The following is a 15,830-nucleotide window of genomic DNA, read 5'->3' as shown; positions in this document are numbered from 1 at the left end:
ATTTTCCCTAGGTCACAAAGCTCACTAACAGTAAAATTGACACTGAAATCCCAAACTCTGGACTCCTAGTTTATGGAGCTTTTCCCAATTTAAACTAAATTGGGTCCCTTCCCTTTAGTTTTCTGGATAATCAGAGAAAACTTTTAATGTGGTCTGGGTAATCAGATCAGCCATAATCACACAATTATGTGAAACACTAAACTGGGAATTCTTCTTAGATCTTCCAAGTAGTAGTAGAGCACTAGATTACTTAACAGGGAGCAAATATTTTCCCAATATTTGGGAAATAAATAAATATTTATTTACAATAAATAATAAATAAACAATAATAATAAATAAACAATAAAACAAATATTGTTCTAAACAAGGATTTCCTGAAGGATTTGAGAACAATTTCTATTCATATTTTTTTTTAGCTACAAAGAGTTGCCATTATCAGATCTGGGGGTGATCTTTCTTTTCTAATAGGCAATGAGTGAGATTCCTCTGATTTATATATTTTGCATTTCATCCATGTCCAATCATTATACCCAACGAACAAATTCTTACCTCGTAAAGAAGATGGATTTGTTTGCATATGCAAATCTAAAAAAAATCAGCAGATTTTTGAATGATCATAGATTGCCAAGCCTCTCAATGCTTCTGGTTTTACATTCATTCTATGTCCAATTGCTTTGTGCGTTTCTAAGACAACAGTTAGTACTTGGCCTCATCAACTTCTTCTCACACGTTCCAGGAATCTGATCAATATCCAACAATGAATTTTTCCTTTCACAGCTCTACAAAACTCAGTCTCAGTGCCACGCCATGTCAAGGGTCTCGCAGTATATTTTTTAGTCCGTGTATTTCAAAGGGAGCAATCTTGCCCATCACCTACCCAGCATACCTCTTGGTGTTCAGTGTGGTTAATGTCTCATCTTGTAGGACATGACGACTAGTAGAGACTGGCTTATTTGAATCCTGGCTACAGTGACTTTGTGAAAAAGACTAACTGTTGAAAAGAGACTTTGGGGAAGAGGTGAGATTTTTGCTCATCATTTTCACAGGGTTGAAAATGCTTTGTGACCCAGAATCATGCCTTAGAGAAGACAGCTGTGGCCTAGAGCAGGATTTGCAGAGCATGCTGGGCTCTGAAGGTTTGCTGGAGAAGTGATTTTTACATGGCTAGACTGGTGCAGTGAAATGGCAAAATTTTTTTGGCATTTTTATTCCCTCAAGTTTGTTTCTGAATCATCCCTGAATACCAGGGCATCCTGGAGATAGCAGAAAATAGAGAAGATTTCCTCAGATTAGGGGGGTGGGAGTCAGTCTTCTGGGGTTTACACAAATGATGTCCCCGCTTGGACTGGGTAGGGTCTCTCTTAAAGAACCAAAAGTTAACCTGAAAGTGAGCTGGTGGAGCTGAATCATGTCATGAGTGGTCTCCCCTCATGACACTGCTTCTAGGCTCTGTTTCCTATTGTGAGTAGGTGACAACAATAGGCCTATTCTCTCCCCATTCACCCAGGACACATGCTGATCTGCGCTTATGAATCACTTGGCAGCCACTGAGAAGGGAAGATTAACAACCTTTCTTTTTTGATCACTGTAGATCTAAAAGCTTCCCCCACACTGGGGAACCTCATTTTCCTTTTCCTGTTAAAATCTGTGGTTCTCCTTTCTTGAAATCTTCAATTCTTTTCCTATACAGAAAAAAAATTGTCATCACATTTACACTTATGGAATTTCCACTGCCTTAAGAGATCTCATTCTTTATTTGCCAATAGCTCATGTATTTTGTCATTTTTCATCAGAAAACAGAGGTGACTATTCTGGAATTTATAATTGTTCTTGGGGGTGATTTATTGTCAATTTTTGTAATACTACTTATTGTTTTTGAAAGTAATATGGTCTTGTTCTCAATGCATGTGCTTTGTGGTAGGGAGTAGTTACCTGCTGACTAGATGGCTATGAATGGAATCTGAATCTTGGGGAATATCCCATTTCCCTTCTGGAAGCTAATCAGGGAGTTTAATCAACCCTGGAGCTTGAGGACTGAGATGAATATAGGCTTGAATTGAATGTTGGTGTTCAAGAACTACCAGTGATAGAAAAATCAAGCAGTCTTACAATGTTAGGAGGTATGAGCTCATCTTTATTTTCTGGGCTGTGATTGAAGTAGGTTTTCAGTAAAGATTCAGCAGTTCATTTCCAGAATTTCATGGAAAACTGGCTTCTTCGAGAAGGATCCTTTTAAGGAAGATAAACAGGATGAGCACAATACAAAGCATGCTATCACTGAATTTCTAAACTTAAAAAGCCATTTCTAGCCTTGAAAGCCATTTTAAAAAAATGGAATGGGCAGCTCTGTGATGTCAAGTTTCTCATCATGAGAGGCGTCTAAGTAGAAGCTGTGTGTAACATAATTTAGGAAAGATATTGGTTTCTGCATCAGGTGGGTGTTTAGACTAGATGACCTTTAAATGCTCTATATACTCTAAGATACTTTGATTCTATCAAGTAGATAAGTTCAGTTCAGGAACTAAAATAAGCCATGTTATCAGTGTAATTCTAGGAGTGATTGTTTACCTGTACTGCCAACAACCAGTGGTTTGTACCTTATAACCCAGTCTTAATTTTTCTTACTTGAAAGGCATGTGTGTGACTTTTCACATATCCAAGCTTTAGTCCTGCTAAGTCCCTCTGTAGGAAATGCAGCCCCATCCTAGCAGAATGTTCACTCACTCCTTAAAGATTTATGTATAAGGTAGTGGTTCTCAGCTGGGGCGATTTTGCGATTTTTTTCAGCCCTACAGGTCGTCTGGAGACATTTTTGGTTGTTACAACTCGGGGGTTGCTACTGGCATCTAGTGGCCAGGGACGCCTACAGCATACAGGACAGCCCCCAGTGGCAAACCCCTAGCCCAAAATACAACAGTGCCAGGCTTGATGACCCCTGGTCTAAGTTAGGTGACCTTTTGGGCAAACCCCCTGCTCTAGTCCCCACTATCACATAACAAACCCCCTGCTCTAGTCCCCACTATCACGTAACAATCATAGAGCTTTGTTTAAAACACTTTATATCTTCTTTAAAACACCTTTGTCCACTGGGAGTGTCATTTATTTAGAAACTTTTAAAGCTCTAGGAACTCTTAGCACGTATAAAATAAAATTGGACTTACTCCTATTGGAGAAGTGGGGAGGTGGGAACAGCTCTACCTCTCAGCTCTAAGGGAGATTCTTGAAACTCCTAACAACAACACACAAGCAGCCCTTATCAAGCACTTCCATACACTAGGTCCTATGCCAAAGCTTTACATGGATTGCACACAGGAAGTATTAATATATGTTGAATGTTGAATTATTTAATTCTTCTAGGGTTCTGGATTTGTTTAGCAATGACACCAAATCATTGGATTTCAGGCCCACCTTAATTCAGTATGATCTCCTCTTAACTAATTATTTCTGCAAAGACCCCATTTCCAAATAAGGTCACATTCTGAAGTTTGGGGTTGCTATGGTCTGAATGTTTGTGTCCTCCCCAGATTCATGTGTTGAAAACCTAATGCCCAATGTGATGGTATTAGGAGGTGTGACCTTTAGGCAACCTCATGAATGAGGTAGAACCCTTCGTGAATGGAATTCACCTTTATAAAAGTGGCCCTAGAGAGATCCCTAAGCTCCTTCCACTATGTGAGAACACAGTGAGAAGTGGGCAGTCTGCAACCTGGAAGACGGCCTTTACCAGAACCCTACCAGGCTGGCACCATGATCTGGGACTTCCAGCCTTTATAACTGAGAAACAAATGTTTGTTGTTTATAAGCCAACCAGTCTGTGGTATTGATTCTTTGTTATGGCAGCTCAAACTCACTAAGACATGGGTAGACATGAATTCTGGGGGGACACTATCTGACCCGCTAGAGTCTGCCCTTTGGTCCCCCAACATTCATGTCACCCCTGGTGCAAAATACATTCGTTCCATCCCAACATCCCCAAGTCTTAACCCATTCCAACATTAACTCTAAATCTTATCAAGAAGTTCCAAACTCATCATCTAAATCAGATATGGGTGAGACTCTGGGTATTATATACACTGGGGCAAAATTCCTCTCCCTTTGTGAACCTGTGAAACTGATCTTCTTCCAAAATACGATGGTAAGACAGACATAGGATAGATATCCCCACTCAGAAAGGGAGAAAATGGAAGACGAAAAGCGATTACTAGTCTAAAGCAAGCTCAAAACCCAGCAGGGCAAGTTCCATGAGGTTTCAAGGACTGAGAATAATACTTCATGGCTCAAAGCTCCATCCTCTTGGACTGGGGCAGTGGCCCTACCCTCAGAGTCATTCTTCCTTTTTCTTCAATGATAGCCTTTGCAGTGGAATACCTCTATCAACCTGTTTCCTGCACGTGAAATTTCAGAAGTCTAACAGTCTTCCTTTACTGTGTCCCATCTCTGTAACTTTTAGTCCAGGCTGGCAGTGTTTCTGTTGGTATAAAATTCTCAGAAACCTTACATGCAGTTTGCTGCTTAGGAGTGAAGGGGGTCCAGGTCAACATTCCTCACTGAATTTTACCATAAGCAGCAGGGAGAAACCAGGCCACATCCTCCACATTTAAAAAATCTCCTCAGCTAAATATCTAAGTTCATTGCTTACAAATCTACTTGCCACCCAACAGCAAAAGACACTTCAGACAAGCTTTCTGCCACTTTTTAACCAGATTGCCTGTTGTCCAGGTCCTAACAACATGTTCCTCATTTCCATCTGAGACCATAATTACAAGAAGCACCTTTAAGAGCCATATTTCTAACAACATTCTGTTCATGACAATATGTATAAGCTCTATGGTGATAGAAGCTTTCTTGATAACTCTTCTTTTTTTCTGAGCCTTTGCCGGAATCACCTTTAACCCATATTTCTACCAACAATGTCTTCAAGACAACCTAGGCTTTTTCTGTCATGTGCCTCAAAATTCTTCCAGCCTCGATCTCTTTCCCAATTCCAAAGCCATTTCCACATTTTAAAGTATTAGTTATAGGGCTTCCCTGGTGGTGCAGTGGTTAAGAATCCGCCTGCCAATACAGGGGACACGTGTTCGAGCCCCGGTCTGGGAAGATCCCACATGCCGCAGAGCAACTAAGCCCGTGCACCACAACTACTGAGCCTGCGTGCCACAACTATTGAAGCCCACACGCCTAGAGCCTGTGCTCCGCAACAAGAGACGACACTGCAATGAGAAGCCCGCGCACTGCAACAAAGAGTAGCCCCTGCTCGCCACAACTAGAGAAAGTCCACGTGCAGCAACAAAGACCCAGTGCAGCCAAAAATAAATAAATAAAAATAAATAAATAATTTATAAAAATAAATAAATAGGGCTTCCCTGGTGGCGCAGTGGTTGAGAGTCTGCCTGCTAGTACAGGGCACACGGGTTTGAGCCCTGGTCTGGGAGGATCCCACATGCCACGGAGCAACTGGGCCCGTGAGCCACAACTACTGAGCCTGCGCGTCTGGAGCCTGTGCTCCGCAACAAGAGAGGCCACGACAGTGAGAGGCCCGTGCACCACAATGAAGAGTGGCCCCCGCTTGCCGCAACTAGAGAAAGCCTTTGCACAGAGACGAAGACCCAACACAGCCAAAAATAAATGGGTGAATAAGTAAATAAATTAAAAAAAAAAAAAACCCAACGCAGCCCAAAAATAAAATTAATTAATTAATTATAAATAAATAAATAAATAAATAAACACTCCTTCCTTTTTAAAAGAAAAGAAAAATTTGTTACAGCAGCACCCCACTACTGTGCACCGGTGCCGAATCAAATCCCAGAGACAGAGTTTTGGGTGAAGAAGAAAAGAATAGCTTTATTGCTTTGCCAGACAAAGAGGGACACAGCGGGCTCCTGCCCTGAAAAACTGTGTGTCTCAACCCAGGAGGATTTGCTGAGGAGTTTTATAGCAGTGGTTCAAGGGTGGGGTTGCCGATAAGAGCAGGGTGTGTGCAGGGCCTGCACTCTTTTAATCTGGTCTCAGGTAATCTCTTGATGAGCTTCTTTGGTTCCTTTAATCTGGCCTCAGGTGGTCTTCTCTGGAATGAAGAATACTGGCATCTTCCATTTCTTGGGGGTTTTAGTTCTATAAAGAGCTTAAAGATATTGTTATGTGTATCCCTTGAGATGGAACCAGGACCCTGCCCCAAGGCTGCACTATTGTTTCTTGGCTGTTCCTCCCTTATCTCTGCATCCCCTCCCTTCCCTGATAAGCAACTGTTTGAATCTGCCCTTTGGAACTCAGGGAAGGTCATGGAGGCCGGAGTCTATTCCCTACAAACAAGAAATGGGGGACATGGAAAGGTTTCTGTGCCCAGGAGCCCCACAGGGTCCTGCTCGGTTTCACTACCAAAATCTATATTAGTTTCCTATGGCTGCTGTAATAAATAACCACAAACTGGATGGCTTAAAACAGGAGAAATTTATAGTTTCATGGCTCTGGAGACTAGAAGTCCAAAATCAAGATGTCAGCAGGGCCACGCTCCCCCTGAAGGCTCTAGGGAAGAATGCTTCCTCTCCTCTTCTGGGTTCTGGTGGTTCCAGGCAATCTTTCGTGTCCCTTGGTTTGTAGTTGTGTCACTCCAGTCTCTGCCTCCTTCACCATGCAGCTTCTTTCCTGTTGCTCTGTGTCCTCTACTTATGGGGACATCCGTTATTGGATTTAGGACCACCCTAATCCAGTATGGCCGCTTCTTAACTAACTACATCTGCAAAGATCCTGTTTTCAAAAAAGGTCACATTCTGAGGTTCTGGGTGGATATACATTTGGGGGGAGACAGTATTCAACCCCCTTCAGGTTCCAAGAGTAGCACAGTTTGGAAATCAATGCACTAAACTCTGCACCTATTGAAGGCAGGCCTGCAGTTTTACACCCCCAGCTTCTAGCACATGTCATAGAATGCTGTTTTTAAAATGTTGCCTGGAATTCATACCTCTACATTCACAGCAGCATTATTCACAACAGCAAAAAGGTAGAAACAACCCAAATGTCCATAGAAGGAAGAACGGATAGAGAGAATGCGTTATATACATACAAGAGAATATCACTCAGCCTTAAAATAGAAATGGAAATGGAAATGGAATTCTGCCACACGCTGCAACATGGATGAACCCTGAAAGCATTACGCTAAGTAAAATAAGCCAGACACAAAAGGACAAATACTGTGTGATTCCACTTACAAGAGGTACTTAGAATAGTCAAATTCATTGAGACGGAAAGTAAAATGGTGGTTACCAGGGTCGGCAGAGAAGAAGGAATGGGGAGTTAATGTTTAACTGGTACAGAGTTTCAGTTTGGGATCCATGAAAAAGTTCTGTAGATGGACAGTGGAAACGTTCGCAGCTTTCTCGGCCTGAAGCCAGCCCCATCCTGCGTCTTTGGGAGGTAAAAGCGTTTATTACTTTTGACTCGCGGTCTGAACCCGGTTCGGCGTGGCAGGCATCCTTTCACTTGCTCACCCCAGCCCCCAGCAGAATAGAAGGGGGAGTCCAGAGAGCCCAGGGAGGTCTTTGAGTGTGTCTGCGGGCATCCGCCTGCCCATCCACTCGGCCACCCGCCTACGCTTTTATGGAGAAGCTACAGTGTCAGGCCCTCCCTGTGAGAAATCCACACTGGGAGTTATTGCAAGCGCACATCTTGAGCTTCTGAATATTCATGAGGGAAGCAGAAAGGCCAATGCTAAAGGGGGGAGAAATAGTAATTCATAAATATTAATAAAGGCAGGCCACATGCACCAAGTAGGGCTAGGAATGTTAACGAGAAGATGACGTCCGGGTCCTGCGCGTGCCCGTTGGGCGGGTGCCCGGCGCGGGCGCGGCCCCCGGAGCCCGGGCACGAGCGCGGGGGAGGTGGGGGAGGGGGCGGAGGGGGCGGGGTGGGGAGGAGGGAGCGGAGCCGGGCGCCGGCGGAGCTGCGAGGGGAGCGCTCGCTAGCTCGCGGCTGCTGCTGTCGCTGAGCTGCGCACCGGCCGCTCCCCGCGGCCAGTGGATGGGGGTGTCCAGCTGAGCCCCGCGATCCGCCTCCCTCCTCCAGGACCCGCACAGGTGCAGTCGCGGGGGGCGACCTTAATCCAGACCGACCCACTGCCGTGGGTGGGGGTGGACGGGGGTGGGGAAGGAGGCCCCGCGACTTGGGATGCTCCGGCCGGCAGGTCTGGGGGCGCCGAAGCTCCGCACCCAGGACGGTCCCATCCCGGAATCGGAAAGGAAGAGCCGGGAGGCCGTCGCCCTCCTGCCCAGCCCTTCACGGGAGAGCAGCGGGGCGCAGCGCCCGGCGCCGGGAGATACCGGATGATGGGCACTTCAAGCATCGTCAGAGCCTCGGCCCCCTAGCCAGGCGTGTGTGTGTGTGTGTGTGTGTGTGTGTGTGTGTGTGTGTGTGTCGAGAGGCGGCGCGGTTTGGGGACTGGGGGAGGCAGGGAACGCAGCCCGATGGTGCTGGAGCAGTGGGTCGGTACCTTCTCCCAGGACCGTTATCTGGTCCGGCTCCCTTCAACGCCCCAGAATCATCTATGCCTCTAAGAACCTGACTCCGCACCCCGCCCGTGCCCCTCCCTGGGACGCCGAGCCTCTCCCCAGGGACCGTGCATTCCTGCAGTGTCACAACCGCTGGCAGCTGCCGCAGACGCTGGCGGAGCGATTGTTTTACCGCGAACAGGTCGGAGAAAGGACGGGCGTGATGGTGGTGGGGCACCCTGCCCTCCTGTGGGCCCAGGGCGTCTGGGGCTGGGAGCGCATCTGACGGAGCCCCCAGGGGGTATATCACAGCCCTCTCTTCTTCCCTGTTCCCTATCCCTGCCCTACTCGCCGCGACACCTCCTGACCCCCTCCGCTCCCATGTCCCGGTCTTGTTGGGCTACAAGGGCCGTGGCCCTTGGAGTATGCGTGCGGCCTGCGCGGGGTGCCCCGGCTTTCTCGGAGCTCCAGGCATTGTGCCGCTTGGAGGAGCCTTTCTTTACCCCAACAGACTGGGGGAGGGGGATGTGAGATGAGGGTGAATGGAGCAGCAGGAGGAGGGGGAAGGGGGAAGCAGAACCACAAAGGGGTTGCTGACTTCTATGCGGTGAAATACGCTCTTTCCGTCAAAATGGGCAGCTTGGCACGGACGTGTACGCTGACTGGGTTTTGCTGAGGAGCAGTGGGAAACCGAAGGTGGGTCAGCGGAGGGCAGCTTTAGGGATGGTATGGGGGGTGGGGTGGGCATAGAATCAACTGGTCTGTGGGGCAAGTAGTGGGAAGAAGGGGAGATGGAATGGGGCCTGTGTGGAGGTGCAGAGGCCCAGCAGGGGGAGGCATGGTGAATTCTCTGCTGCTCCGCTCAGCAAAGCAGGCACTGGGAAACGGTACTGCAGCCCCGAGCTGCAGCTACTATGCATCATTGTGCTGCACGAGAGGCTTACCGTGTGTTTCCTACTGGGTCTCTGTTAAGTTCTGAGCCGTCTTTTCTTTTCCAAATTACACCATCTCTTGGGAACCAAAATAAATGGAATAGATTATAGGACATAAGCAAACTATAGTCCTGCACTCTTGTTGTATGATAAAGAGAAAAAGACAAGACCACCCTCCTATGGTTCCTTCTTTCTGCCATTCTTCACATTTTTTTTTTTTTCAAATTGATTTGGGAAGTATAGAGAAAGAGGATAAGCTCTCAATTGAATTATCCCTAGCTTTTAAGGGAAGGAAGCTTCTGAAATGAGCTGTGACTGAAGACAGGGGCAAGCTTGCCAGGATGCAAGAGTAGGACATCTCATTTCGGGGGCAAAGTTACCCCACCAAGAGAGAAGAGCAAAAGAAGGAGAGAAGGCGAACCGTTTAAGAAGGACTGCCAGCTCCAACCCAGAGACCCCTCCTTGAGGCCTTGGTGGGGTCAGTCAGATGCCTGGCTCTCACCTCCTCTGCCACAGCCTGGGCTCTTTCTACAAATTCTGGGCTCAGTTTGGGTGTCAAGTGACTTTGATTTTCAATGCAGGCTCTCAGTTTTAGCTTCATCCCCAGCTGGTCGTTCATGCAGAGCTTCTTGGCTCCTGGGTAGTGAGTGTGTTCATAAAGAGAAATCAGGCTATATTGCAGATTGTTCAAATGATCACATTTCTGAACTTTAGAGCTGTGATATCCATTTCTTCTTTTATAATCTTCTAGGTGAATCTATTTTCTCTAGAGCCTGGGCTGAGGATAGGTGCTTTCAGGATAATCTTCTTTGTTGCCAACGCTCAAAACTCAATCGTAGCCCTAGGTTCCACTTGGCTCGCCCTCTTGTTACTGGTTAATGATATAGATTGTGCTGTTTCAAATCAGCACCCTCCTTGATATCACCTTCTCACACCAGCTCCCTTGTCCCCTCCAGGAAGAGTACAGATTTAAAGGAAGTGTAAATGTAAATATCTGGAATACCAGCTGGTTAGCTTTCACGTCTCTCTGAAATGGAACCAGTGATCTGAGTGGCTTTGACCACATGAATTGAAAATAGCAGGGGTGCCTTAGTAAAAAAGATGGTAACATTCATTCAGCAATAGTTCTCTCATTTGATAAGCATTTTGAAGCATCGCACATGGAATATCATGGCAAGGATAGTTTTTCTTTTCCTTGAAGCACTCTCACCCCACATCTCCACGTAACTAAGTTAGCCTCGCTTTCCTAATATTATTGACATTTACTGGATACTTCATGTATTCCACACATTGTGCTTAGCACTTCAAAGATTATCTCATTTACTCCACAAAATAACCTCCAATATAAGTGCTATTTAAACCCCATTTTATGGATGAGGAAGCTGAGTCAGAGAGGCTTATATTTTGCCCAAAGTCTCATAGCTATGACGTAATAGGAACAGGATTGGAACCTGGGGCCCGGCACTTAACCATCAGAGTCCTTCCTCTCTCAGTACAAATCCCTTGTCTGTAAAACCTTCCTTACTCTCAGTTGCACTCAGTGATCTTTTCTAAACTCACTTTTTTGGCTCTTGGGGATTCCTAATCTTTTTTGTGCTATGGGCCACTTTAGCAATGTAGAGAAACCTCTGGGATCCTTCTCTGAATATGCTTTTAAGTGCATAAAATAAAATATGGTTATATTCAAAGAGCCCTTAGGGGTCTGTCGACCATAGGTGAAGAACCTCTAGCTGGCAATTAGTTGTGTGTATATTACTTAATAGCTGGATTGTCCAATATGGTAGCGACTAGTCATAGGTGGATATTGGACACTTGAAATGTGGCTGGTCCACATGGAGACATACTGTGAATGTAAAATACACACTGGATTTCAAAGACTTAGTATGAAAAAAGAATGTAAAATGTCTCATTAATATTTAAAAATATGGATTACATTTTGCAATGGCAACATTTCGTATATTTTAGATTAAATAAACTATACTATTAACATATATCAATTAAAAGTATTAAGTTAATATGTTATTAAAATTAACTTTCAGAGGTATTAGCTCTATACCAACACCTTCATTTCAACAAACGAGGAAATCAGGACCCACAATGCTTGTCACTCAGCCAGCCTTTGGCAGGTCTGTTGGCTCTTGAGCCTGTGTTCTTTCCAAGCTGTCATAATACTGCTTTTATATCTTTTTGTATTCCAAAAAGATATTTTTGTATTTTATGTTGCCTTTGCAAACTGTAAATACTCAGAATATGTTTTGATGAGATGTGGTAACTGACTTAATCCCAGTAAAATCCCAGTAAGAACTATCCAGGTTCTTACCTGGTATGCCCTCTGCCTCGCTTATTTAGAGTTTTAGTTTTGTAGGTAGAGGTGGAGAATGGCAGTCCTGGGGCAGAAGCCGTGGTTTTTGCTGTCTGTTTGGTCCTCTTGAGGTAGTGGTTCCAATTTAAGCATCTATCTGGATCAGTCATCACGTAGATAGGAGGGAAAAGTTTGGTTGCCTTGCCGTGTTCCAGAGAAGGAAGCTGAGTAGGTAGAGAAGGGTATGATAGACAATAATGCTTGTGCTGCCTGCAATGGAACATGAAAACTGTGTGAGGGGGACGGAAGATCATTTGTCAGTGAGCACACATTGATTGGTTGCCTTGCCGCAGGCAGTGTGTGCTAGAAACCATGGAGGGTATCCAGAGGACATCTCTGCCCTCGAGGAATTTAAATTAAAATTGGGGAAGGGCTTGGATGTACACACAGATGGATAAATCACAGCGAAAGGCAATGTATGTAGAGGACCCGGAGCTGTTGGGAAATGAAGGGAGGTGAGTGTACAGCCTTCCAGGGTGTAGTGCCCAAGGTGGTTGTGGAGTCTGGGCTTTGGAGCACATGAGTCTCCGGGTCTTGTCTCTTACAGGGTACTAAGTCGTTTAATCTGTTCTTCTAGTTTCAGACATATGCTGTGTGTCTGGGAAAAACTCAGGTGCTTGTTTGAAAGTCTGTATTAGTGTTCAATTAGTCTATCATTTATTGATGAGAGTAATAATATCCAGGTCCATGAAGCCCTATCCAAAACCCTTGGGGCCAGGCATGTTTCAGAATTTAGATTATCTCAGATTTTGGAAGGCAATAATAGAGTGCATATTCTGCATATCATCCCCCGGGGCCTGGGGCAGCGATCTCTATAATTTAAAAAAATTAAAATTTCTGCAGCAAAACACACTAAATGGGATAAATTAAAACCATGAACAGCTCTATATTCATGTAGATCAGGTTTAGTTGCCAAACGTGTTTAGGTCAGGGTAGGTTTTACCACCAAGTAAGTTACGAAAAACTTCCAGTTTTTTTTTTTTTTAATTATTTTATTTTATTTATTTATCTCTGGCTGTGTTGGGTCTTCGTTGCTGTGCATGGGCTTTCTCTAGTTGCAGCGAGCGGGGGCTGCTCGTCATCGTGGTGCACGGGCTTCTCATTGTGGTGGCTTCCTGTTGCGGATCATGGGCTCTAGGCGCAGGGGCCTCAGTAGTTGTGGCGCGTGGGCTCAGTAGTTGTGGCTCATGGGCTCTAGAGCGCAGGCTCAGCAGCTGTGGCACACAGGCCCAGATGCTCCGCGGCACGTGGGATCCTCCCGGACCAGGGCTCGAACCTGCGTCCCCTGCATTGGCAGACGGATTCCTAACCACTGTGCCACCAGGGGAGCCCAAACTTCCAGTTTTGAGAGCACATGGTTAGGGATGTGGACCTATCGTAATAGTAATAATAATAATAATAATAATAGAGAACATAAACTGAACAACATAGACGTTTATTATCTGCCAGGCACTGTTCTAAGCACTTACCAGTGTTTACTCCCTTAACCCTTAGGACAGTCCTTTGAGATAGGTCCTATTATTATTTCTGTCCTGAGAAGAATAAAAGGGAGCACAGAGAAGTTAAGTTACTGTTAAGGTCACAGCTGGTAAGGGGCAGAGCCCGATGCAAACCTGGGCAGTCTGGTCGGGAGGCTGCATGCTTAACCATTAGGCTTTGTTTTTTGGAGCAGGGAATTGGAAGCAGGTGTGCCTCCAAAATGTATGCTAATTAGGTTAGCATTATTCACACTAACAATGATATTTGAACTTCTTAAGGGTATAATAGTGAGGAAGTATGGAAGCGATGGACCAGTAAAGTGGAAGTTTTGTTTTTAGAGGGATGAGAGTTATGGAATCAGTGATTATGGGTCCTCAGCAGAGGTGGCACAAAAGTCCAGTCCAAACTCACATTACCGTGTTTAATTCTTCTAGATAAACGAATCCAGAACATTGCAGTTGTCCTGTTGCTGTGCAAGAATGGAGGCCCCACTGGTGAGTTTGGATGAAGAATTTGAGGACCTTCGGCCCTGCTGCTCGGAGGACCCAGAAGAGAAGTCACGGTGTTTCTACGGCTCATCTCCCCACCATCTAGAGGACCCCTCCCTCTCTGAGCTTGAGAATTTTTCTTCTGAAATAATCAGCTTCAAGTCCATGGAGGACCTGGTGAATGAATTTGATGAGAAGCTCAATGTCTGCTTTCGGAACTACAACGCCAAGACCGAGAACCTAGCTCCCGTGAAGAACCAGTTCCAGATCCAAGAGGAGGAGGAGACCCTGCAGGATGAAGAGTAAGCTGTCTTAATTGCCCTCTCTCGCCTCAGATTAGAGCCCTGGAATCTGGGGCTCCTTGACATAGAACGAGTTTCTGTCCTTGGGTTCATGGCATATTACTTATATTTTTCTCTGTGAGGCAGTGCCCTGGTAACTGCTGACATTGTTCAGTTATGTCCCTTTACAGTTACTCACAGAGCTTTCTTAAATTGAAACCACAAAGGAATGAAGGAGTTTTAGGAAATGGGTTTTCCTAGATGCAAAATTGAATTTCAGGAGCATGGTACATTTGGGGGTCTGTCTATCTTCAGCTTTCTTTATATCCATGGTAACCCACCCAGATATTAGAAATAAGGACCAGAAAAAAATTTAATTAACTGTGACAGAGGAATATATGTTGTTGGAACAACTTGCTTTACAAAACACCAGGATTGTGAAAATCTCCAAATTGTTTATAACCCCTCAGGACTGGAAAAATTATCTACAAATGTTAAGATATGTCCAAATAAGAAAGCATACACATTGAACCAAGAGAACAAGGAATTGCCCTGGACACAACAAAGGTGATAACCAGGTGAAGTGGCTTTTGAGTACACAGATTCCCTGTGTCACTTACCAGCCACCTTCCAGGGTCTTAACAGAAGTCAAGAAAAGGAATTTGAGAAAAGTGCTGTTCAAGGAGGGACTAAAAAAGAGAAGAAGCGGGTAATTTGTCATATAAGTTAAAAAAAGGTGTTTGGGGCATTTAGTAAAAATAGGCGTAAATTCCCCATAGGGATAAAATATGCATCAACTGTTCTTTAGGGATCACACAAGAAATGTCAAGTAGTTGGCAGTAGAAGTTTGGAGCAACTGCACTTTTGGTTTCTCTTTTTATGGACTTGGGTGGGAAAAGTTGCCCATGAGTAAGTGGGGGAAGAGGTTTGTCCCACAGGATTGAACCTGATTGTATTGGGCAGGTAGTTGCTTATTTGATGACTACCGAGACTGTATCTCTGTGAAAACAAGGGTTGTATATCTGTCTTATTCATTATTATCTCTCCACTGTGTGATTCAGCACATGGTGTGTAGTAAGTGATCAAATAATATTTTTGGAGTGAATATTGAATATCGAATGACCTGGATGAGCAATAATAGCTAGCCTCGTAGGTGCATGTAATGTACTTCTAGGCCCACGCCACTTCCTTCTTTTCTTTTTAATTAATGCTAGCCTGAAGGCATGATCACAGAGAACATTTCACTCTGGTGACCAGTACTATAACTGTGGGCTATGTGTTTCAATTCAATCTTAAGTTTCAAATTGATTCTTTTAGATTCTGAGCCTTTTATAATTTGCTCAGCTCCTCGAGGTCAAAAAAGAATGGCTCTGGGGCTTCATTATACAGAGTAGCTTTTACTGTTATCTACTTCATTGCACCAGGCAATGGACTAGAAACACGATGAACTGTGATTTTCATACTCTCACTAACTCGCTGTGTGACCTTGGGCTTGTCACTTAACTCTGGTTGACTGCGTGGGTCCTCATCTTTGGAACTTCCCGAGCTCAATCTTGATGAAGCAGGGCTAAGGACTTGCCAATAACCTAATTTCTCACCTCACCCAGGCTGTGCTCGGAAAATTCCTTTTGCTTCCAACAAATCATTTCTCCCCTGTCTAAACCACCCCTTTGCCTCATTAAGGACAGAGGCTCAGCAAGCAGGTTCTTACTCTTTCCTAGCACATTAGCAGAGGCCACTCAATGTTAATTACCATCACATGGGATTATTAGTCTTATCCTGATTTTTCTGACTTGCCTGCCTCATTG

General features: G+C 44.9%; 1 protein-coding gene across 4 annotated transcripts in view; it reads left to right on the top strand.

The window, feature by feature from the left end:
- Positions 1-7,307: 7,307 nt before the first annotated feature.
- FEZ1 (fasciculation and elongation protein zeta 1) overlaps positions 7,308-15,830 on the top strand; it is a 39,329-nt gene continuing 30,806 nt past the window's right edge. The window contains exons 1-3 of one of the 4 annotated variants that reach the window (XM_082341051.1): positions 7,910-8,069; positions 9,120-9,176; positions 13,688-14,043. In XM_082341051.1, the coding sequence (XP_082197177.1) occupies positions 13,733-14,043 (311 nt within the window). In that variant the 5' untranslated portion in view covers positions 7,910-8,069; positions 9,120-9,176; positions 13,688-13,732. Of the gene's footprint in view, positions 7,411-7,909; positions 8,070-8,762; positions 8,782-9,119; positions 9,177-13,687; positions 14,044-15,830 lie in introns of those variants that run through there. The other 3 variants (XM_082341050.1, XM_082341052.1, XM_082341049.1) reach the window with 3 other exon arrangements.

This window comes from Balaenoptera borealis (genome assembly GCF_965194805.1).
Source record: "Balaenoptera borealis genome assembly, chromosome: 11".
Taxonomy (NCBI): Eukaryota; Metazoa; Chordata; class Mammalia; order Artiodactyla; family Balaenopteridae; genus Balaenoptera; species Balaenoptera borealis.
This window is presented reverse-complemented; position numbering and strand designations above follow the sequence as displayed.